Source organism: Lynx rufus, unplaced genomic scaffold, assembly GCF_022079265.1.
Source record: "Lynx rufus isolate CCGP_SWC_20201006 ecotype Redwood Valley unplaced genomic scaffold, mLynRuf1.p SCAF_12, whole genome shotgun sequence".
Lineage (NCBI taxonomy): Eukaryota > Metazoa > Chordata > Mammalia > Carnivora > Felidae > Lynx > Lynx rufus.
Window position 1 is genome coordinate 22,239,776 of NW_025814826.1, and position 26,296 is coordinate 22,266,071.

The 26,296-nt window shown below is 39.7% G+C and overlaps 1 protein-coding gene across 6 annotated transcripts in view; it reads right to left on the reverse strand.

The window, feature by feature from the left end:
• The window catches only part of NCOA2 (nuclear receptor coactivator 2), a 291,022-nt gene that overhangs the window by 82,894 nt on the left and 181,832 nt on the right, over positions 1-26,296 (reverse strand). For 5 of the 6 annotated variants that reach the window (XM_047074020.1, XM_047074019.1, XM_047074017.1 and 2 more), the window contains 3 exons: positions 25,720-25,796; positions 24,220-24,324; positions 21,782-21,954 (listed from right to left, as the gene is read on the reverse strand). In XM_047074020.1, coding sequence (XP_046929976.1) covers positions 21,782-21,954; positions 24,220-24,305 — 259 coding nt within the window. In that variant the 5' untranslated portion in view covers positions 24,306-24,324; positions 25,720-25,796. The remainder of the gene's footprint in view (positions 1-21,781; positions 21,955-24,219; positions 24,325-25,719; positions 25,797-26,296) is intronic. The other variant, XM_047074015.1, reaches the window with a different exon arrangement.

Here is a 26,296-nt window from a genome sequence, read left to right on the forward strand (position 1 = left end):
ATTTTACAAAATGGTGGTATGTCTATGCCTGTCTAATGTAGACAAGCTTCAGTTAGGAATCCCCACTCTATTGAGAAGCACTTGAGGTCTAAAGAAATGGAATTTACAGACTCCCCAAAATGGCCCAGGAATCTTCTATAATCCACTATCTGGCCTTAATGAGAGTGAAAAGGCATTGCAGTAATGAACATATGGGAAGCAGCACCAAGCTGAGGACTGGCATTATTTATTTCACTTTTCTTTTCTTCTACCAGACAAAATATCTTATTTCTAAGATTGATGGGCCCAAAAGGACCTTAAATCTATTATAGGTGATCAAGGTTCTAACACCATAAGGGCAGAATCCAAGTCCATTTTAATGTACGATTTTTCTCTCCTGGGTAAAATCAATGTATTTTTTGATATGTGACCATGTTGACCCGGGGCTTTCTTTTGTTCAAAATGACAGAAATGAGAAAAATGAGGCAAAAGTACCCCTTTGCTATGGGGAGCTACAGATATCTAAAATTTTAAGTTTAAGTATTTGAAATCTAACAAATCCATTTTACAGATGGAAGCCTGCCTTTTACACACTTCCTTTTTAGCAGTAAGTTATAACACACACTACATGAGTCTAACTACTCTTGTGTGAAACAGGGATCTCAGGTTCCGTTCCTTTACTTTAACTTCTGGTCCATAAAGCAATGAATATTGGGTTGGTCACAGTGACTCTGGTAAAATCTGTTTTACTCCCGATATATTTCCTGAAATGGGAGATGAGGCCAGAAATGTTGTTTATCTAGAGGTTACACTGCACAGAAAGATAGATAAAATGATGAGACATTTGCTCTGACAGAACAATTCCTCATCTGTTCACATCAGGGTACAAAATGAATGTTCTAAAACAAGCCTGGTATCCAATTTTTTGGCTAAACACCAAGAAGTCTTTTTTGGCCTCGATCGCAACCTTCTATTTTCTTGGGATCTTTTATCATCTTTTCTTCCCAACAGGAAAAGCTGAGCTGCCTTAAAGTGTACATCATCCTCTGAAATAAGGATCTGCAAAAAATATTCTTCCCGGTAACTAAACTAGTGTCTCGGTAGATCTAAAATTCGGCCAATAACATGCTTACCCAATTCACTCATAACAATTTCTTTCAAATGGCAGGCGAAAGCAAGAACTGCTGGGTGCCATGTTTTGGAGATACTGGCTTTGGAGAAAGGTAGAAATCTGGATGTGAATTCCAGTTCCACCACCTTCTAGCTGTGACTCTAGACAAGGGACTTAAAACCCTAGGTTCTGCGTCTGTAAAACGGAGTTAATAACTAAACCTACCCTATGGGGGTGTTGTATGGATGAAATGAGACTGTGGATGTAAACAGCGGTGCCTGGTACAAAGTAAGCATTCCGTATGTGTCAGGTCTCATTTTCACTGAGGAAGCTGGCTCTTTTGCTTTCTTTTTCTTTCTTTCTTTTTTTTGAGAGAGAGAGAGAGAGAGAGCGAGCGCGCGCAAGAGGGCCAGCAGGAGAGGGGCAGACAGAGAGGCAGAGAAAGAATCTTAAGCAGTCCTCCCCCGTGCAGAGGCTGAGGTAGGGCTGGATCTCATGACCGTAAGATCATGACCTGGGCCAAAATCAAGAGTTGGATGCTCAACCAACTGAGCCACTCAGGCGCCCCTTGCTTTTGACCTAGTAATATTACAAACTTTGCTAGTATATGGGGACGGATCAATGTTTTATAGGGCCTGAAGCTTATACAATATGAGGAGGCTCTCTTCAAGAACACAAAATTAGGGGCACCTGGGTGGCTCCGTTGGTTAAGCATCCAACTTCGGCTCAGGTCTCGGTCTGGAGGCTTGTGAGCTCAAGCCCCAGTCGGGATCTGTCCTGACAGCTCAGAGCCTGGAGCCTGCTTTGGATTCTCTGTCTCCCTCTCTGTCTGCCCCTCTCCTCTCTCTATCTGCTTCTCTCTCTCAAAAATAAACAAACATTGGGGCGCCTGGGTGGCTCAGTTGGTTAAGCGTACGACTTCGGCTCAGGTCATGATCTCACAGTCCGCGAGTTCAAGCCCCATGTTGGGCTCTGTGCTGACTGCTCAGAGCCTGGAGCCTGTTTCAGATTCTGTGTCTCCCTCTCTCTCTGACTCTCCCCCATTCATGCTCTGTCTCTCTCTGTCTCAAACATAAATAAACGTTAAAAAAAATTTAAAAAAAACAAACATTGAAAAAAATTAAAAAAAAAAGAAAAAGAACACAAAATTAAGTGCAGTTCTCATTCTTATTTATGGAGAATAAGAGAAGAAACAGTAGCCAAAACACTAGGCCTTCAAAAAAATTCAAATTTCATCTTCTGAGATCTCTTTAATTATCTGAAATAGTACTTATGAAGAAGTGCTTCCTGCTTGAAACACGGCTTCCCTGTCTCAATACATGCTCCAACTCCCAGCACTCACAGGGGCCAGCACGAGTAAGAGGCCTTGAATCTTAACTTTGATTGGCTTAGTGGTAATTCTGCCTCTGAAAGTATACAATCTATAACTTATTTCCTTTATTTTTTAATGTCAGTCATCTGGCTCTTGGGAGAAACGTGAACGCTCTGAATACAGAGCAGCGGTTTTCATGTCTGTGAGAAATTCTTTTCACTGATTAACAACACCTTAGCATCTTTTCCTTTTCATTCTTTGATACTGAGATAACTAGAAAAAGACAATAAAAAAGACAATCTTGGGAGACATTCATCAGTAATCAAAGAAGCCTAGTTAGAAATGTATAGGTATTGGGGGTGCCTGGGTGGCTCAGTCGGTTAGGCATCAAACTCGATTTCGGCTCCAGTCATGATTTCACAGTTGGTGAGTTCAAGCCCCTTGTGGGGCTCTGCGTTGATAGGATGGAGACTGCTTGGGATTCTCTCTCTGCTCCTCCCCCCACTCGCACTCTTTTTAAAAATAAACATTAAAAACAAAAAAAAGAAATGCATAGGTGTGTAGAACACATGGGAACTGGATTAGAGGCAGTTATAACTCAGAGAAGCTATTTGCTACAACGCTTCATAGCCCTTAACTGCAGTCTCCGCGAGATTTAAGATGTTTAATGAAATCATACCTAACTCCGTATCTTCAAAATCTCTTCTCTGATACGCCCCTAATGACACAGCAGTAACTAATGTAAATCTTTATTTTGGTTTTGAGTATGTTACTCTTGGAATTTCTGTGTAGACCAACATTTTCTCTCATAATAAATAAAGAGAAAGTTGAAGACATGACCACCATTCTCGGAGGTAGGTAACGGAACACAGTTGAAAGCTCACAGACTTTGGAATCACCAACAGAGTGCGGGGTTTGAATTTTAGTTTGCCATTTACTAAATTTAAGGCCTCAACTCGGTGCCTTTGCATATCAGTTTCTTTATCTTTGAAATACAGACAACAGCATCAAGACCCGCGGAAGCGGCCTGGCAGTCAGTGGTAACACATGAACAGAGTAGGCTTCCTCAAGGGAGATAAAGGTAGCTAAAAACAGTATGTATAGATATATTTATAAGGCATTTAAAAATCTTGCTAAAGAAAAAAAAACAGTAGTCTTGGATATAAAGATTCCTGATTCTTGGCAACAGATTTTATCTAGACATTACCCACACGGTAAACTTCAATACATTCTTGGAGGTCAAAAAGTTTTATTTCCTACCTCTTCTGTTATCACAGTTTGCCTTATATCTATATCTATATCTATCTATATTCATCCAACTATCATAGCACTTCCTGACTTGCTATATTTCTTCTTTTTCTTAGATCCAAATACCAGCTTTATCACTTATTAAATGTAGGCACAGGCCAAGCTGAACAACCACAGGCCTCCCTGTAGGGTGAGTTCTCAAATCAGGGAGAAGGATGTACATGAGCTCTTCTGAAAAGGCTTTAATGTTTCTTTATTAATAAGCCCCTGGATGGTAGGGACAGTGTTTTGCTTCTCTTTGTATCTCTGATGCACAGCATGTGGCACAGAAAGGGCATCTGGTACATGCATCCTGAATATAAGTATGAGTTAATGAGAAATCATCACGTTTAAAAATAATTATGATATGGACCCTGGTCATTTCCAGACTACACCACTGAAATTTATTTTATGCGCTATTTCAAACTCACAGAGTAGTTAAATGATGGTCCTTAAATGCCTTCTATCATTTCTCTTCCCCCATCATTCTAGTCACACCTTCTTCAAGTATCCGAAGAAAACACTGAATTTCTTGTTGCTTTCACATTTCCTCTAAGCCCTAATTTTTGTCCATTATTTACATAAACACTTAAAAGTGTCTCTTATGTGCAAGGCCTTAGGGAAAGGATATAAAAATGAATAAACCATGGTTCTTCCATCAGAGTTTAAATGGTAGTAGGGAATTTTTTTCTTAAAGCTTAAACTATTATATTACAAACCAAAATGAAATATTGATTTTATCTAACAATGGCCCACAAGCTGTGCAGCTACAGGTTAAAGAGTAATTAAGGCTTCAGGCTCTGCCTAGAAGAATGTTTGGACAGATGGTACCTTAAAAGCCAGGTGAGGACATTTTACTTTAATCCTTACAGGGAGACTCACAAAGTTGTGAGAACAGTGGTTACATATCCATATATTTTTAGGAAGTTAATGCTAGTAATAAGCAAATTTGGAAAGACCCAAACCGATTAAGGAATTTTAGCTGGGGACAAAAAGGAGGCTCAGGACTTCATAAGGAAGAGAAGGCAGTGACCGTGTATGGATAGAGCACGGACCCAAGGTAGTGTTTTGAGGAAGGACGGTTCAAAGGGACAGAGCTACTAGAGAAACCAAGCGTTAGGGAAGAGGAAAAGGCCGCTGATGTGGTCGACAGGAGGTCACTGCTGCTATTCCAGGGAGCACTGTTTGACGAGAAGGGGCAAGCAAACAGGCCAGATTCTAGTGACTACACGGTAAATGGGAGTGTGTAACTTACTTCATCTGTAAGAAACTTGGCAATAAGGGACGAAGAATGATGGAACAGTGCAGTGTGGTAGAAGGAAACCATCATCAAAAGACTGTAGAACCTCAGACCTTTCTTGGTCCAGGCCACATTCTGATGTTTCTCTAGTCACTCCTCTGCTAACTGTAAGGCTAACAGCATCCAGTGAAAGCCAACTAGGCAAGGATTCTCTAGAAGCAACTTCTTCGATAACTCATTCTATCAGTATTTGTGCTATGTATGTATAATGTATACAAAACATACATTTATTTAGGGGCGCCTGCGTGGCTCAGTCAGTTAAGCACCCAACTTCGGCTCAGGTCACGATCATACCCTGTGTGAGTTCGAGACCTGCCCGAGTCAGGTGTGTGCTGACAGCTCAGAGCCTGGAGCCTGCTTCGCATTCCGTGGCTCCCTCTCTCTCTGCCCCTCCTCTGCTCATGCTTTGTCTCCATCTCTATCTCTCAAAAATAAATAAACATCAAAGTATACATTTATTCATAAATCGTATGCATTTACTGCTGTTAGGATGTATACGAAATATTATAAGAACTCAATGTTCTGGGCCCTGGCTTATCTTTTCATCTCTAGCTGAAATGACAGTGAGGACCTTCCGTGAACCCCAGGCGAGAATATGACACTTCCCAGAGCACACTGGCCTTACTCTAGAGACACACTTGGCAATGCTGCACCTTACCCGTGGCCCATCCCCATCCTTCCTATTACCAGATCCCGAGCTCCATGAGGCAGCAGTCATGTCACCTACTGTATTCTGGAACTCAGTAAAAAAGAAGGTACTCACTAAGTATTTTCCAACTCACAGAATGATGTGTGTTTTTTGTTTTTTTGTTTTGTTTTGGTTTGTTTTACTCACCAAGATCCACCATGGAGAGCTGGGAGGGTAATTGTCACCTTACTGCTTTGTCCTATTACTATGACAGTAATGATGACAACCCCCATCAGCCTTTTGACAGTTCAACTGTCCCTTGATAAATAGGAAAGGAGGATCTATGTGGAGTCCACCTAAAGATGAATAATATTTTAAGATTTCTAAATAAGAGAATGGGGTACTCTAACTTGCGAAATTTTCAATTTGTTTAGCAAAATATTTTAAAACCTGATTTAAAAAAAGTCAAATTACAGCTTCTGTAGAAAACAGTGCAATGGTTCCTCAAAAAATTAAACACAGAATTACTACATGATCCAGCAAAACCACTTCTGGGTATATATTCCCAAAAGATATAGGCAGGGATTTAAACAGATATTTGTACACCAATGTTCATAACAGCATTATTTACAACAGTCACAAGGTGGAAACAACCCAGATATCCATCAACAGATAAACAAAATATGGAATAATATGCAATGGGATACTATTCAGCCTTAAAAAGGAAGAAAATGCATATATACATTTTACATATACACATATGATACATAAATTCTGATACATATGTGTGTGTGTGTGTGTATGAACATGGATGAACATTATGCTAAGTGAAAGAAGCCAATTACACAAAGTACACACTGTATGATTCCATGTACACGAGGTACCCAGAACAGTCTAATTCAGACGCAGAAAGCAGAAGAGTGGTTGTCAGGGACTGGTGAGAGGAGTGGTGGATTATCTAAGAGAGAATTTCTGTTTGGACTGATGACAAAGTTCTGGAGACAGATATTGGTGACAGGTGCACAACAAGGTGAAGGTATACTTAGTGTCACGCAAATATACACTTAAAAATGATAAATTTCATGTTACATATATTTTACCGAAATAAAGAAAGGTCAAATTAAAATCAATTCTCAGATTAAAGTTAATTGGTATTGTCTTTAATTAGTAAGTATTATAAGCAGACCTGCAATTCTTGTATTCTGTGAATTATCCTTCACTCACACATCCTTAGAAAACAGAACAGGATTGGAGACCTGATATGCTGATATGCCCAAGTCTAGAGTAATAACTGGACTAACAATTCTTTCTCTTTCTTTCTTTCTTTCTTTCTTTCTTTCTTTCTTTCTTTCTTTCTTTCTTTCTTTCTTTCTTTCTATTAGTTTTCTTTATTTTTGAGAGGCAGAGAGAGAGACAGAGCGTGTGTGGGGGAGGGGCAGAGAGAGAGGGAGACACAGAACCCGAAGCAGGCTCCAGGCTCTGAGCTGTCAGCACACAGCCCAATGCAGGGCCCAAACTCGTGAACCGTGAGATCATGACCCGAGCCAAAGTCAGACGCTCAACCAACTGAGCCACCCAGGCGCCCCTGGGCTAACAATTCTAATGAGATCCAAAACTGCAGAAGGCCAATTTTTACTGGACTTTGTGCTGATAGAAAGCATCAACTGTAAAGCTCTTCATTTCTTACCAACAAAGCTGAGATGAAGAACATGATCACTGTTTTCCTGGAATCATTACCTTAACACTGAGGGTAACAGAAAAGATGAGAGGAGATTAAAAAGAAACAAACAAAACGGACTACTGCACTTCTTACCAGAGATGAATGACCCAGTAATTAGCAAAAAGTGAATATTTTCTACATAGAAATGAAATAAAACAACTCAGAGTGGACAACAGCAATAAGGGATTTGGGAAGTGACATCCGTGAGTGAGTGCCTGTATCTGCCCGGCCCTCCCCAACTATATATAAACAGACAAACAATATGATCTATGAAGCCTGTACTTCCTCCTTCCCTGTAACCTACATAAAGAAGTCTGACGTAGTAAAAGGCTTCAGGGAAAGAAACATTCTTTAGGGGAACACGAGAAATGGCTGAAATGAGGCAGAATAACAGAATATCGAGAAGAGAAATCTTAATGTCATTGTGATTTTCTCTCATTTTCCCATAGCCTCCAGATTTGCCTCAAGGAATCTTTCTGCACCTCAGAACCTCCTCTCCATCTCCCTAGCTTCGGGTCATGTTTGGTGCCTTAAATGGTTAGGCAACATATGACACTAAGATATGGGACCACAGAAGGCATTCAATGCTCCAATATAGTATTAGCTACTTATTCTTTTTGAAGTATTTCCTTGGAAAAGATACTCAACATTGTTAATCATTAGGAATGATTAGGAACATGTAAATCAAAACCACAATGAGACATTAGCCCTTCACACGTGTTAGGATGGCCACTATCAAAAAACAGAAAATAACAAGTGGTGGTGAGGATGTGGAAAAATTAGAACTTTTGTGTATTGTTGGTAGGACTGCAAAATGGCGAAAACATTATGGAAAACATATGGAGTATGCAGGTTCCTCAAAAAATTAAAAATAAAACTACCATATGACACAACAATCCCATTTCTGGATATTTATCCAAAAGTATCTAAAACAAAGTCTTGAAGAAATATTTGCATACTCGCATTCATTGCAGCACTGTTCATAGTAAGAAGATGCGAAAGCAACTATAACGTCTGCTGATGGATGAATGGATACAGAAAATGTGGTATATATAAATGGGACATCACTCGGCTTTAAGAAGAAAAAAAAATCCTGACATACACTACAACAGGGATGAAGCTCGAGGACATTATGCCAAGTTAAATAAGTCAATCACGAAGAGACAAATACCGCACGATTCCACTTACAGTACGCGTCTAAAGTAGTCAAAGTCATAGAAACAAAAAGTGGTTGCTAGGGGTTGGCAGTTGGGGGAAATGGCAAGTTGTTCAGTGGGTATATAGAGTTTCCACCATGCAAGACGAAAAAGCTCTAGAGGCTTCTTGTACAACAGTGTGTATATAGTTAATAATACAATCATGTACACTTAAAAACTGCTCAGATGGTAAATTTATGTTACTATTTTTTTTAACCACCAAAACACACACTCAAAACCAAAAAAGCTGTCATCAACACAGAAAAAAGTCTCCTTGGAAAGACCAATTATGATAGTTGCATGTACAATAATTTATTACTGTATAATCCATTTCAGTCTGAAAATTAACTTAACCTAAAGCACTACAAAAACAGTCACATTTCCCTCTTCCTCGTTCTACTAGTACAACAGGTTGGGAAAATAGGCTTGTTCTTACTCATTAAAAAAAAAAAAAAAAAGAAAAACAAAAACAAAAAACAAGATGAAGAAAAATGTACTTTAAGCCCAAACCAACCAGAGATGACAGCAATAAAAAGAACAAATAGTGGTGTTTGTCCTCTATATCTTTTATTTATTCCACTGTTAATTACTATATATAAATCTGATTGTAATAAGCCATTTCTAATCTTCAGTGGTGAATAAATTATATATACAGACACACTTAGATAATAAGTGAACTATAGGGCAATTGGAAACGCTTGTTCTCTTCTCCCTACCACACCCCGAATATTTAATTCTCTCAAAAATTATATCATTCTTCAAACTAAGAAAAATGAATTAGAGGTAACTATAGCTCATGGAAACTTAAACTTATCTGACAAAATCTTAACAGAGGAGTTCTTTCAAAACCAATACATCCAGTATCTGCATAGCACTAAATAGAAAATGTGAGTATGCTTTCTATTTGCTACATAATCTAGTCTAACACAGTATGTCTATTTAAAATAAGGAAAAATATCCCAAATTAATTGAAAATCATAATAAAAAAACCCATAAAAAACTATAAAATACTCCCCCTTACCCTGGGTTTTAAAATATATTCTAGTTGACAAGTTGTGTGGATTTGTCATTCTTATTTTAAGACGGTCTCAAGAACTAAACTTATCAGAGTCTAAGAAAGTTTTAAAAGTTTACCAACTGCACTTAAGGAGACATAAACACACTTCCAGGAGACAAACTAAAATATCACAAATACCATCACAAAAGAGTATAATTTATCATCCTCGTACAAGAGACAAAATGGTAGAATAAAAATTTCAAGTTCTTAAATGTAGGGTGCTATTTTCCCCCAATATAAAACCATTATAATAAGGCTAGACAAAAGCTAAGCATCAGAAAAACTGGAGACATTTACTCTACACAGGCTAAGAACAACCATTGTGCTCAGAAATGCCTTGGGTGTGAGTGATAAGTAGACAGGGTCTCTGCCATCAAGGAATTTGTCATTCAATAGGGGAAGAAAGAGAAAACCACCAAAGAACCTAATCAGAATAAGATTAGATAGTATAAGAAATGAGATGGAGATTCAAAGGAGATGAGGCTACATTGGTTGGGAATTAAATCCTTTGTTGGGGCGCCAGGACGGTTCAGTCGCTTAAAGCGACTCCTGACTTCACCTCAGGTCACTATCTCCCGGTTCATGAGTTCGAGCCCTGTGTCAGGCTCTGTGCTGATAGTGCAGAGCCTGCTTGGGACATTCTCTCTCTCTCTCTCTCTCAAAATAAATAAATAAACCTAAAATAAAGAAGTTCTTTGTTAAAACAGCAGTATCTGAGACGAATCTTGAAGAATGGACACAAAGACTCTAGTGAGAATGGACAGAAACAGGATAAGGAGGAACTCCAGCTAGGGAGGAAAGAGTATGAATAATGATGCAAAAGCAAAAACCCCATAAATATGTGTCGCCAACAGTACGTGGTCTAGGGGAGTCGTCTTAGGGTATACACACTGAGGATATGGGACATAAGAACATAGCAATGGGCTAAACTAGTCAGATGTGGGGTGGTGGTGAAGGTGCCCTGTCGTTGGACGGGATCACCCAGCCTCGATTCCCTTCCGCTGTGCTTTACCAACCTAAGATAGTTGTACCACTCCATCCTTGTGGACTACTAAAGGTGGGAAAGAGTCAGCCAGCTGGAGGGGAAGAGGAGAGAAGCATTCTGGGCAGAAGACACAGACGTAGGAAACTGTGCACGCGTGCAGGCCCGCGTCAGTGCCAGCTGTGGAGGAGGGATGCAAGTTCAAGGAGTTTGTGGGTTGGAGCAAGGGAGAATACGAAACAGATCACAGAGGGGCTTGTATGCTGTGGTGAGGGTTCTCCTCTTGGACTCCGTCACAGCCTACAGCAGTCACTGAAGTTGAGGCGGAAGGATCAACTCGGCCCTCTCTCAAAGGGGTTTTAGAGAGTGCCTTTACCCAATTCTTGTGGAAGAATGGCCCGGTATTGCTCCCCTGGGCACAGTGACAGATCTGACTATTTCTGAGCCGCGGGAGAAGAGACAGGGGTGGGTGGCATACTGATTCACCTCCTGTTGACGAGGACAGGGAAAGGCTGAGCAGCAGGACACAGGCGGGCATTCTTCACTAAGGATGGGTGGGATTTAAGCGGAAGATCAGGGCTGACCCCTAGGGGGCTCAGGACAAGGGCTCTTACCTAAGTGCTCACAGTTGTCAAATAAGACTGTGCTTTAAGTCATTAGTGACAATGTCCTAAGACACTACAAAATAAAATTTTACATTAAAGACGTTTCTCTTTGTGTTTAAACCTGAGCACGCACGCTTCTGAATATGTTGCCAGTCCTCCTCTGTCTTTGTCAGGCTGTCTGGTGTTGGTCTATCTTTGTAGGTCTTGCTTACTACCTTTCCATCTTGTTCTTTCCCCCCTTCATTTCCTCCTGTTCCTTCTATGCCCCCTCAACAAGCTATAAAAATGAATAAAAGGCAGGGGTGCCTGGGTGGCTCAGTCAATTAAGCATCCAACTCTTGATATCGACTCAGATCACGATCTCACGGTTTGTGGGACTGAGACCTGCATTGGGCTCTGTGCAGACAGCACGGAGCCTGCTTGGGATTTTCTCTCTCTCCTTCTCTCTGCCCCTCCTCTGCTTGCTCTCTCTCTCTCTCTCAAAATAAATAAACATTAAAACATTTTTAAAAAACGAATAAAATATTTCTTGTTAAAGATGACTAAGGTATTTTGTAGCTCTGTAGCATGTTTTTACGTAGTTTTTTCTTGTTATTGTTGTTTTATTAGTTACGTGCCCCCCCAGCCACCTAAAGTCAGTAGCATTTAAAAAAAGGTTTCCTATTTCTAGTATCTCTAGAATCTAGGAACCATGGTAGACAACTTCAAGTTAACTTTGGTGAAGATTGCTAAGAGTTTCTTATTTTATGTCACCTTCTCTAAATTTCAATATTGCTTACAGTACTTTACTTACTGTCCATCTGGCTCTGACCTGCCCTTTTCAGCCTTAAATCCAAACAGTTGCTTCAAAATACCATATTCTGTAGCTAAACAATCTGACTTCACACATAGTGTGTGCCTTCGAGGGCTCCTGTGCCTTTGCTCAGGCCCCTCTGCTCCCTGTTTGGAAAAGCCTCTCTCCCCCAACCCTCACTCTCTCACCTTTTATAATCTCACTTTTCCAGAAGAAAGGAACAGAGAAGAACTACAAAAACAAACAGAAAACAATTAACAGAATGGCAGTAAGTATTTACCTACCTATGATTTCTTTAAATGTAAACAGACTAAATGCTCCAATCAAAAGATCTAGAGCAACTGGCTGGATTAAAAAACAAAATCCATCTATGTGTTGCCTACAAGAGACTCACTTCAGATCTAAAGACACACACAAACTGAAAATGAAAGGATGGAAAAAGACATTCCTTGCAAACGGAAGCAAAAAAAAAAAAATCGAGGTAGCAATACTTATATCAGACAAAACAGACTCTAAAACAGAGACTATCATAAGAAACAAAGAAGGGGATGGTCAATCCAACAAGAGGCTATAACAATTGTAAATATCTCTGTGCCCGTCATAGGAATACCTAAATGTATGGAACAAATATTAAAAGACAGAAATGGAGAAAGGGACAGGAGTACAAAGTCGGGGGCTTTAACCTCCCCCTTACATCAACGGACAGATCATCCAGACAGAAAACCAACAGGTTAACACTGGCTCCGAATGACACTTTAGACCAGATGGACTTAAGAGATACATACACAGAACACTCCAATCCCCATCAACAGAATATACATTATTTTTCAGGCGTACAGAGAACATTCCCCAGGATAAATCAAGGTTAGGTCACAAAACAAACGTCAAAAAATTTAAGGAGATTGCAGTCCTATCAAGCATCTTTTCTAATAGTGGTAAAACACTAGAAATCAATTACAAGAAAAAAACTGGAGGGTAAAAAAGAGGAAAAAGACAAACATGTGGAGGTTAAGCAACGTGCTACTAAACAAAAAATGGGTCAACAAAGAAATCAAAGAGGAAATGAGATAAATGAAATTGAAAATACAATGGCTCAAAAACTTTGGAAGGCAGCAAGAGCAATTCTAAGAGAGAATTCAGAGTGATACAAGCCTACCTCAAGAAATGAGGAAAATGTCAAACGCTCTAACCGTGCACCTAATGGAACCAGAAATAGAAGAACAAAGCCCAAAGTTAGCAGAACAAAGGAAATAATAAAGATCAGAGCGGAAATGAGTTAAATAGAAACTAAAAGGACAATAAAAAAGATCAATGAAACTAAGAGCTGCTTCTCTGAAAAGATAAAATTGATAAACCTTTAGCCACACTCCTCAAAAAAAAGGGGGTGGAGGGCTCAAGTAAAATCAGAAATGAAAGAGGAAAAATTACAACTGACACTACAGAAATACAAAAAAATTGTGAAAGATTACTATGAAAATATATATGCCAACAAGTTAGACTGCATACAGGATATGCATAAATTCCTAGAAACATACAATCTTCTAAGCCTGAATTGGAAAAAATAGAAAATCTGAACAGACTAATTACAAGTAATGAAATGTAAACAGTAATCAAAAAACTCCAAATAAACCAGAGTCTAGGATCAAAAGACTTCACAGGTGAACTCTACCAAACATTTAAAGAACAGCTGTTAAGCTATTCTTCTCACACTATTCCAAGAAACTGAAGAGGAAGGAATTTTCCCAAATCCAAGCTATGATGCAGGCATTGCCTTGATACTAAAACCAGACAAGCACCATGAAAAATCTTAATAAAGTAGGTTTAGAAGGAACATACCTCAACCTAATAAAGGTCATGTGACAAACCCAAGCTAACATCATATTCAATGGTGAAAAGTTCAGAGCTTTACTCTAATAACTGGGAACAAAACAAAGATGTCCACTCTCACCACTTTTATTCAATGTAAAACTGGAAATCCTAGCCATAGCAAGCAGACAAGAAAAAAGACATCCAAACTGGTAAGAAGTAAAACTGTCACCGTTTGCAGATGACATGATACTATGGCATACAGAAAATCCTAAAGACTCCACCAAAAAACTACTAGAACTAAGAAATGAATTCAGTAAGGGTGCAGGATACAAAATTCTGTTGCATTTCTAGGTAACAATAATGAGCTAGCAATAAGAGAAATTGAGAAAACAATCCCATTTATAATTGCCTCAAAAAAAAAACAAAAAACCCCACAAAAAACCCAAGAATACATTTAACCAAGGAGGTGAAAGATCTGTACTCTGAAAACTGTAAGATACTGATGAAAGAAACTAAAGATAACACAAGTAAATGTTAAGTTACACCATGCTCATGGACTAAAAGAATTAATATTAAAGTGTCCATACCAGCCAGAGCAATCTTGAGAAGTGATAAGCTGCAGGTATCACTACCCCACATTTGAAACTATACTACCAAGCTTCAGTAATCAAAACAGTATGGTGCTGGCACAAAACCACACACAAATCAATGGAACAGAACAGAGAGCCCATGCTTGTATGGTCAATTAATCTATGACAAAGGAGGCAAGACTATCAAACGGGAAAAGACAGCCTCCTGAATAAATGGTATGGAGAAAACTGGACACCTACACGCAAAAGAATCAAACCGGACCATCTGCTTATACCATATACAAAAATAAACTCAAAATGGATTAAAGACCTAAATGTAAGACCTGAAACCATAAAAATCCTAAATGAAAACATAAGTAGTAAACTCATGGACCCTGGTCTTGGAAATATTTTTTTGGCTCTGTCTCTTTAGGCAAGGGCAACAAAAACAAAAATAAACAATTGGGACTACATCAAACTAAAAAGCTTTTGCACAGGGAAAGAAACCATCAACACAACGAGAAGGCAACCTACTGAACGGGAGAAGACATTTGTAAATGATTTATCTGACAGTTAATATCCAAAATATATAAAAAAACTTATGCAACTTAACACCAAAACCAAAAAAAATCCAATTAAAAAAACGTGGAGGACCTAAACAGATGTTTTTCCGAGGAAGACACACAGATGGCCAAGAGACACATGAAAAGATGTTCAGCATCACTCATCACCAGGTAAATGCATATCAAAACCACAATGAGCTATCATCTCACACCAGTCAGAATGACTAGTATCAAAAAGACAAGAAATAACAAGTGCTGGTGAGGATGTGGAGAAACCGGAACCCGTGTGAACTGCTGGTGGGAAAGTAAATTGGTACAATCACTGTGGAAAACAGTATGGAGGTTCCTCAAAAAATTAAAAATAGAAAAACCATACAATCCAGTAATTCCACTGCTGGGGATTTTCCCTAAAATAATAAAGACGCTAATCCAAAAAGCTATATGTACCCCTATGTTTGCAGAGTAAATAATGCAACATTATTTACAACAGCCAAGGTATGAAAACAACCCAAATGTCCCACTGATAGATGAACGGATAAAGAACATGTGGGGTGTGTGTATGTGTATTCATACATAAACCACACACAACATAATATCGCTCAGCCATAAAAGAGAATGAAACTTTGCATTTGCAGTAACATGGATGGACCGAGAGTCCTCTGCTAAGTGAAATAAGTCAGGCAGAGAAAGACAAATACTATATCATTTCAGTGAAGTATGGAATCTAAAAAACAAAACGGATAAACAAACAAAAAAATCAGAAACACACATACAGAGAACAAACTAGTGGTTGCCAGAAGGGAGAAAGGAGAAAGGGAGATGGGAGAAAAAGGTGAAGGGGATAGAGGTACAAACTTCCAATCATAAAGTCAGTCACGGGAATGAAAAGTATAGGGAATATAGTCAATAATACAGTAACTTTTTATTTAAAAAGTTTATTTATTTGAGAGAGAGAGTGCACACACATGAAAGGGAGGGGCAGAGAGGGAGAGAATCCCAAGAAGACTCCATGTTCTTAGCACTTTAAGAAGATAAAAAAAGGGGCGCCTGGGTGGCTCAGTCGGTTGAGCGCCCGACTTCGGCTCAGGTCACGATCTCATGGTTCGTGGGTTCGAGCCCCGCGTCAGGCTCTGTGCTGACAGCTCAGAGCCTGGAGCCTGCTTCGGATTCTGTGTCTCCCTCTCTCTGTGCCCCGTCCCCGCTCATGCTCTGTCTCTCTCTCCCTCAAGAATAAATTAAAAAAAAAAAAAAAAAAAAAAAAGAAGATAAAAAAAGAAGTTGGCAAATGAAATTCAAACTGTATGTAGTGAATGAGGGACCAATGTTTCAAAAAAGAGTTAAAATATATATGCCATTATCAGTCTCCCATTCATTATCCAAATAATCAAGAGTTTGTACTATCATGAATACTTGACCTACACCAAAACACCGTCTTCAGTATGAGAGTATCTATGAGGGCACGTCTCAGTGATGCTGAGTTTCCGGTGAGATAGGGTGCTCTGCCACCACCCTAAGGTTTCACCACATGGAACCTGATGAAGGCCGAGGAGCATCACCCCAAAAGCCTGATTTATAGGTCTCCTGCCAGGGAAAGGCAGCTGATCTCAGACCCCTGTTGCTTACTTTGTTTCACGACAGCTATTAGCTCAAGCTTAGGCTTCAGCTTTGAATAACCAATTCCATCCCAAGAACTTCTTGCATTTGACACGAGGAAAAAAAGAACGGGAAGGGAAAGCATCATCTTAATAGGCTCCACATTTACTTTGATGGGCAAGAATTAGGTTGTTTCCATTACTATTTTCTTAAATCTTTAAATAATTCTGTTAGCTGATGAATTTGACTCACCTGTATTTATAATATGACTTGCTCACTTCCATGCCTACCAGTGGTATACTGGGAAATGTTTAAAAAAAACCAGCTCTTTGGGGGAAAAACAGTAAGCACCATGATGTTTACTACAGACTTTACTAGTATCACGGATATGTAGCATATAATCTACAAATGATAATAAAATATACAACACTCTTTACTGTGAATTGCAAATAGCCAGCTGATTCTTAAGGAATGCTTCTGTCAATTTTTGCCAAATTCCTGTATTGCAACCAACCTATGATTGCAACTGATGAAAAATGGTTCCAATATGAATACTGGTTGAAATTTTCACTTAAGTTAATGAGCAAGACAAAGATGGAATAATGAAAATGTATGAAGACGCTATATGCAGAAATACAATTGTCAATCTGCGAGTGACTTTTTGCTGAACTGGATATTATCTTTTGTGTATGCACGAAATGGCTACTTGATGTTAAAATGTCAGGGGGTAATTATTTATTTATTTTTTAATGTTTATGTATTTTTGAGAAAGAGACAGAGTGTGAGGTGGGGAGGGGCAGAGAGAGATGGAGACACAGAATCCGAAGCGGGCTCCAGGCTCTGAGCTGTCAGCACAGAGCCCGACGCGGGGCTTGAACTCACGGACTGCGAAATAGTGACCTGAGCTGAATGAAGTCGGATGCTTACCGACTGAGCCACCCAGGCGCCCTGTCAGGTGGTAATTATTAACATTTTCTCCATTACATTTCCCCCCCCCCCCAAAAAATCTTCATTACTTTTTCTTAAGTCTAAAGTGACAGCCAACAAAACCAATCGAGCCTTGATTTGGAGAGTTTACCAGCTTTCCAGGGTATCAATATTCTCTTCATGGCTGATTTCAATATAACACGACTGAATGTGGACTGAGGAGATGCAGAGTAACCAGTGCTGCGCGGTGTGTCTGTCCTGTAGGTAGACACACGACACGAAGGGCCTCTGGCACGTAAGACAATGGCAAAATGCAGTGGAATAATTAGCAAATGAGAAATTTTAGTCTCCCTTGCCTTTTTACATACAGTTTAATCACAAGTCCGTGTAATTTTTAATAGTGAAGTGCTCATCAACTGGCTTATAAAATTCTCGAAACCGCACAACTGGTTTTCGTTGGTTGACAGGAGTTGACTCTAGCATATCCCTGCTCCTCACCTTCTCTTAAAATACGGGTAGCCTGGTTCAACAAGAAAATGTCCCCCAAATCTAGCTTGCACTGACACAGATTTTCGAGATGCACCTTTTCATTCCTACTGTTATTCACTCATTAAAGCTACTTTTCGAAAACCAAAAATGAAAGGTTGAGACCAATTCTCCATTAACTGATCAATACACCCTGTGTTCAAATATGCTGCTCTCAAGCGGCTTTAAATGAAGTGACAAATGTTTTCCAAATAATAAAATCCATTTAAAATTATTTAAGATTAAAAAACAATGAAAGGTGTATCTAAATTGGGGTAACATAGGAGATGTTACTTTAAACAGCGCAGCAAAGATGTGTTAATTTTTAGTACTCCCCTAAATGTTTGCTTTTATTTCTTAGGCGCATAGGAATTCCTGTGTATTTTCCATAGACAAGCTGAGTTAAGTTTCCAGCTGAGGAGTGCGGAGTTGGACACAGTAATTCAAAATTAAATCATTGTATTCTTCATACTACGTATTCTTCTTCCGTGGGATAGAAGCAGTATTAGCCTCATTACGAAAAAAGGTTACTTACTATTAATGAACTACCGTTTCTAAGTTATAGAAGCCAGAAGTTTTCAACTTTATCAGCATTGTCTCACACAGGACACGACGTCTGTGTACATGTGCTCTGCTTCTACGAGGTCCACTGCAGTGTGAATGCTCCGGGAGGGCCGGTGTCTCCCAAACACGGGCCTCACCAAGTGCTATACATGAGCCGATGCTCACGTATTTAAATAGCTGGTAATTCTTCCTCCCAATTCTCATCCTTTAGGCCATTTTAAATAATCCTTTCTTCTCTCTCCTCTTTTTATAAAGCAAATGGAAACTTGAGGGACAGCTGATGACAGAGCAGCCCTGAGTGAAAAAGCCGAACACGCCCGGCTCGTCTGCCTGAGCTTTTGACCATGGAGGGTACCTTAGATATAAGCCTGGCTTTTCCGACGTGCCATCTTTACTGTGACGCCTCACGCAACCTAGTTTAACTTCTCCGGCGCAATTATGATTTTATTCGGCCTGGTACCTGTGACTGAAATATAAATTAAGTTCGGAAACACGATGAAGGTGATGGTGGTTGGACGTCATTTATACTGGCCGACGGGGCATCGGCCAGGCGGGTGGGCACGCAGAGTGAGCGAGAAGGGCCGAGGTCTGACTTGTGTGTTGCTCTTGGGCCTCGTGGCTCTCAACTGCCGAGACACATCCAGCTGGCCCCGACACAGCTGGCAGCGGAGTGCTCTGCATGGGCTACGCACGGCTCTCTGGCAGCAGAAAACTTTACTTTCTTCAAATGGCCCCGCAGGAAAGGATGTTCGTAATCTGCTTCCCCACCTTTTTTATTTCTCATTTTCCGCCTGAAGGAGAGGCTCACTGTCTGAAGACCTCAACATGTATGAAGAAAAGAAGGTGACATTCTGCTTACTGTGAGAAAGATATTTACTGACCACCTACCACACGTTCACCGGGCCGGGTATTTGCGGAGTGCATTTACATAGCTCATGATGTCTTCAACAGCCACGTAACCTCAAGATCGTGATTGCTAAACTCCGTATGAGGAGATGGAGTTTCAGGCACAGAAAATGATTTGCCCAGGTTCAAAGAGCCTGTAAGAGGCAGATCCAGGATTCAGACCTGGCTTCTGTCTGATTTGATTCTAAAGTCCCGCTGCCTTTTAAAAAATAATTGAATAAGCAACCAATATTTTTAAAATAGTAGATTGAGACCATCAAAGTGTATCTGGGCTTTTCATTTGGTTTTTAACTCCTGCCTCCCTTTTCAAAACACATTAATTTTCAAATTAATAGGAACATTATTATAAGAATAAGATGTGACAGGGTGTTTATTGTTGCTGCTTCTTGGGTGGTTGTGGTATGCAGCCTTAGGATTAAACCTACGGGAAAAGTATGGCAGAGTCCCAGCGTGACACATCTTAACGTGTTTTATGGTTTGAAGGGGGAATTACCAAAGTTTTGCAAAACTTTAAAACCTTGTGCAAGACCTTGATAGTAAAAAAAAAAAAAAAAAAACACAACAAAAAAAAAACACATAACTGTTTTAAAGTGTGAAAGTACCGCCTACCATGCAGTGTTCACAAAATTGTCTCGTTCAGCTTCAGAAATCGGAAACAAGTAGCTTGATTTCTCCACCACAGTATCAGCAACTAGAAACGCAGTCACTTCGAAGCACTATAAAACTTTAACCAATTATTTCTCCTAAGAGCTCTAGGAATGTTATTCTATCCATTTGCTGATACCAAAAAATGAAGAAGATACAAAATTGAGGTTAAACTGAGGGTTTTTTTTTTTAACGTTTATTTATATTTGAGAGAGCGAGCAAGCGAGCGAGTGCAAGCAGAGGAGGTGCAGAGGGGGAGACACAGAATCCGTAGCAGGCTCCAGGCTCTGAGCTGTCAGCACAGAGCCCAATGAGGGGCTTGAACTCACGAACCACGAGATTGTGACCAGAGCCGAAGTAGGACGCCCAACCGACTGAGCCACCCAGGTGCCCCTGACGTTTTCTTTTTTTCTTCTCTTTCTTTCTTTCTTTTCTTTTTTTTTTTTTTTTTTTTGGAGACTAAGCTGAGTTTTTGATGACTAGTGGATCTCAAAGGGAAAAGAAGGAAGACAAAAGAGGTGAAGGGCTACTGAGGCAGGCGTTGAGAGCAGAAACTCGTTGAATGCTTAATGATATCATTTTGATGGAGAAACCAGGAAATAAAGACTGATTTTCAGACTGGGTTGGTCTGAGAAACTGTGTTGTGTATGCTATGTGTATATTTTTAAGTTCTTAAAACAAAGAACTACACGTGTAAAATTTTTTAAATATGAAACTGAAGCTTAATAGTAAATGTATAAAAATGAAAAATCCTATGATGATAATATGCAAATAGATAAGCTAGGAGTTTATGACTGACGGCAAGTTTCAGGTCCTACACCTACACAGACAAAGACATTATTTCTCTAAAATCTGCCTCTTTTGAATATCACATAAAAAGGGAGAATAAAAACAATGAACTCTGAGAGGATGCAGTCAAAAACAGATTACAAGAGATAATAATCTCCCCAGCCCTGAAGGAAAGCAGTGTATGAATACTTTAAGAGCATTGGCCCTGAGCCCCCAAGACACTGTTCATACTTGCCTAATACTGATTTTTTTTTTTTGGCACCACAAAGTCCAATGTGTTTTTTTAAAATATTATTTTCTTAATTTTTTTCTGTAGGCAAAAATATCAAAGAAGAGAGGCAGAAAATGATCTCTGAAAAAAAGAAAACCCCAGGAAGAAAGCTGTCATGTTCCGTGTTTCAACTTCACAAAAGAATTCTGACTAGAGGCTTGAGCCTTTCAAATCTCTTGTCATTCAGGATATGAAATTCTAATCTAGCGGCGTGGCCAGTTGAGGCTCCGACTTAATCAAATATGCTGACTAGCTGAAACAGGAGGTGGCTTCCTTTCCTTACTTCTGGTTTCCATCTTTAGTTGGCTTCTCACTTGCAAATTATGACAGTCACTTGCTGTGCAAGCAATGAAAATTCCAACGTAGGGGAGGAGAATCAGTGGGCACCTAATTGAGTTTTACTAGATGAAAAGTTACATCACCCTGCCTCACCTCAGTCTCCTCTGTCTTTAGGGAATTGCTGAATTTTATATAAAGCCTATTTATAAACCACTGCAAGTGATACTTGCATTCATCTTGCACTGTGACATCATTTCCTCATCAATAATTTAAGCAGAAGAAACGGATTAAAGGGACTCTGAAGCGACTTCTCATACATGAAAAAACAGAAACCAGCTAAACTCTCCAAAAGATTAATTCGGGCCTCTTACCTTGTTCTTTGATCTGACGAATTTGCTTCACAGTTTCTTTTAAGATTGCACATTTGTCAGGTTTGAAATTGAAGTTGTCTATATCATTAAAATTTGCAAAAATCAGCTCTGCGAGTTCTTCAATGTATTTATTTTCCTGTTCACGATTACGCTTCTCAGTGCTCCTCTTGGGGCTACAAAGAAGAAACATGGTTTTTATTATGCATTTGAAAAAAAAGCTATTATAAAAAAAGAAGCATGTTACACAAGTTCTAATAAAAAATAACAAACAAAAGTCACTTACATAAAATATGGAAGTACTTTGGGGGAAAAAACCTGAATGTGTCCTACATGTTGCATGTTTTACTGAAATCAAACTCACCCCAGCACGTGATTATAGATTTACTTGTGTGATCATTTGTTCAACGTGCCTAACGTCCCCCCGTGGACAGTAAGCCTCACCATGACAAGGATCAGGACGACCTGCTCATCACCAAGCTTAATACAACACTTGGCAGAAGTGGGCATCGAATTTACTGTTGAATACATAGAGGGATGTTTTAGACAAGCAAGGGAGATTATTTTATACAATTTTAAAAATTCACGTAAGATTAGTAAAAGAAGAAAGGGAACTTAACCCAGTTATAATAGGAATAAAGAAATGGCAGTGATTTTTGGTAAAGCATAAAAAGATACAGATAAACCTTCATCGTTTCACAGACTTCTTTAGGATGTTGGTAATCAAACCAGTCTTTTTAGATAATGCAAAAAACCACAGTGCAGCTAGAAACAAAAGCGAAACTGACCCAGGATATTTGTTAACTCTCCAGTCTGAATGACGTGCAAAATATAAACAGTCTAAGGTCAACTAAAGTTTTAAAAAGTTAATGGAAAGGAGGGAAAAATAAAAATTGGCAAGATCTTCTCATTTGAATTTGAGATTGCAAGTTCCCTCTGACACTAACATTAACAGCGTACAGCTTTTTTTTTTTTTTTTTTTAGTCGAGGGCCCACTAAATGACATTCAAACGGTACAATAAATAAGGAAAGTAAGTTGTTTGACCAAGTAACTTTCTGTAGTTTTAACACACAATTATTTGTATATAATACCCAGTGATAAAATTTTGTAGTCTGTAATATATTTCCAGGCACCAGCACAGCACTAGGTAAAACATTAGCCCCTCCACTGAAACAGTCTCCATTTTATCAATCTGTCTTCTTGAGTGGATTCCTGGCATTAAAGACATTTGACAGACAGAAAGCTGAGGACGGCCAGGAGGTAGTAGGTAATCTAGAGGTAACATACTGGAGCTAAGGGTTGGAGGCTGGGATGTGGACAGTGACGATTTAATAGACTTGTTTTGCTTGGCAACTAACAGGGGAAAAGGCAACATGAAATATTGGCTTTCTGCTCTGTCTCCTTCTCTGCCTGTCTTAATGACTTTCTGGTCCTCTTCCCTTTTGTTCTCCATCTGCTCCTTTTTACCGGCCACTTAACAGAAGTTGCTGTTTGTGTTTAACTTTTAAAATCGTTTATATGATTTAAGCCCTCGAAAGAATGAAGTCTCTCTTCTACCTTTGTTTCCCATTTGCCTAGTTCTCATCCCCCAAAATGGGTTAACAACTCTCACGTGTTTCTTAATTATCCTAAAACAAATGGTTTTATACCAGTGGTAGTACTCCATAAGTGTGCTCTAAACCTTGTTTTTGTCTGTAACTATTCTTAAGAGATTCTTTTTATATCAATCCATTAAGTGTCTTTGTTCTTTTTCACAGCTGTATTGTAGTCTAGGTTATGGATGTATCACGGCTGTTTAAACAGTTCCCTATAGACATTTAGGTTTCTCCTAATCTTTTGCAATTATTAAACAATGCTGTTTAATAGCAAGTAACCTCAGTGTTTGTCATTTTGCATGTGTGAAAGTATACTGTTGGAAAATTCCCAGAAGCATGCATTTATAATTTTAGTAGATAATGCTAAATTACCCTGCATAGGGATTATAACAACGCACACTTCCATCCATAAGATGTGACATGGAACTTGCTTTAAATCATTTGTTTTACTCACTGAAGGGCCACAATCTTTGTCACTAACTCACAAAACAATTAATAAATAAAAATAAAACCCAGCGTATAATTAACAGCAAATTCTACTATGGGATCTCTTGTCTTTATGACATTCTGTGATCTAACAGAAACGAAAATATGGAAGAATAGTGAAGCACACAGGGGACATCAGAAGTATGTAGCTTCCTTCTTGTAAAAAATAATAAAATCTGCAACTCATTAGCATAACCAAACATAAGCTAAATAATACATATTTAAAGGTTTAACTGTTAAGGAGAAAAAAACCAAACACAACATTTCGATTGGGTGTAAAATCAATGCTAAAATATCAGAAAAGCAGGCATGTGGCTTTCATGGCCAATACTGATTCTGTTTTTCAGCAAGAATCTAACCTGGGTCCAAGCTGGTCAGGACATTCCTTGCGCTTTCTTGTCTCTGCCCTGGATGGGTCAGAGGTATTTTCTCCCATCCCACTCATCTTGAACACATATCAGCAACTAAAACAAGAAAGGGGGAGGGGGGTAGAAAAAGAGAATAGAGCTGATGATAAAGTGCCTGATCAATTTACCAACCATGAAAGAACTTTGACTTCAATCAGAAATTTGACAACAGTCATTAACACATTGTTCTGATTAATATGCATGTGTAACTTCTAATGAAAGGGCTCAGTTTTTGTTTACCTTGCTTAAAAGTTAAGCATCTGTAAAGGTTAACGTTTAAAAAAACAAACAAGCCTACCTCACTGGGCCCATACTCTTTAAACAGACATCGTATTTCAGCGACACCATCAACTACAATCTGCTAGCCCTGGGTTTCTGCCGTCAGGCTTCAGTTTCAGGAGTGATCTTGCACCCATGGGGAAACTACAGGTGTTGTAAGGGGCTCCTCCCAGTCTCTGTTTTGGGTTGGCCAGTGTGAAGTCTGTGCTGCAATAGCTCACCCATGACAGACAGCCCTGGCAAGAGGCAGTGCCCCACCACCAAGCCGAATGTTTCCCATCTGACCAGCTAGATCTGACCCGCCTGTCCTGGCCTTGCACAAGGCCTCCGTGAGCAATGCTCCCCAAACAGAGGATGTTCGCGCCTCCCGCTGGAGTCTCCCGAACCCTCTACCCCCATCCCCCACCCCGGCAGCAGCTGCCTCCTTGCTCCCTTCTCGCTCGCTCGTAGAGCCCTCTCTCCCCAGCAGCTTCCTAAGCACACCTCCCCTCAGCGGTTTCCTCTCACACATCCTGCCGCTCCTATGTTCCCTCCCTCGGCTAATTCTAGCTGCTATCACCAAAGGTCTCAAAATGCATTTAAAAAAAGAAAAGAAAAAACCCCAGGGAATATTACTGACCCTAACGAAGGAGGACAATAACTGGCTCCTGCTTACTGGATTCCTTCCAATAAGAAAAGAACCGGATATATAGTAAGAGAATCAGAGTATTTGTGTTGGTCATCATTAGCAAAATCAAAATAATATTTAAATATGTGAAGTATGGAATGATAGAGGTTTAAGTTCTAAAAGAACTAAACAAAGGGACTAATAACAGATACTGGGGAAACAGTAGAGGTGCTTGAGCACAAGGTGCTTAATAACTGCTTAGAAAAAAAAAAAAAATGGGGCCTGAAAAGATTAAGTCAGTACTTAAGTCATTCTTAGAGTTCCAATTCTATACTAGTTCCCCCTTCCTTCGGTCTCCCAGGCTTCTAAAGTCACCTTCACCCTCCTTAGCTTTCTAGAGTGGCTTTTCTTCCTTTCTAGATTGGAAAAAATCAGACAGAAGGGCAAGACAGCAGAAGGTAAAGGAGTTAAGAAAAATGCCAAAGAATAACAGGTTCATGGAGAGCAAGGACACTGAGGAGGGTGGGCTAAGAAAACACCACCCAAGACTGATCGTTGTCACATACCCATCAAACCGCCAGCCTTCCCTCCGTGTACTCTGAGATGCTCAGTCTCCCTCCAGTCATTTCTTCAGGTCACAACTCTGATCCACAAGGGCAGAGGAATGAAATTTTTTCAGAGTCACGTGTAAGCAGGACGAAGAAACACTGTATCAGTGGAGGGGGGTCCCACCAATTGTACATTATATTCAAGACGTCACACAGGAGGGGACAATTCTGAAAGCTAATGCCTGAGCTTCCTGCTAGTTGGAGCCATGTAGCCAAGTCCCAAGGTCCTGTACTGTGGCCACAATTTGGGGCTGATAACAAATTTAATCTGTATTTCGTTACTCATTTAGAATTTACAAGGCACCAAGCAATTCCCAGCCATGATTTAATCATCCAAACAGACCATGAGAGTCAATCGAGCAGAGAAGCTAATAGCCAGCATCCACGTCCAAGGTCCACCATTTGGTTAGCTGGGGGACCTTAAGAAGTTACCTCTCATGCCTTAATGACCTTGTCTGTAAAATGGGGATAATTATGAGCATCTCCAGCCCAGGACAGTTGAGCAGATCAGCCAATGGTGGAACTGGGATTATTT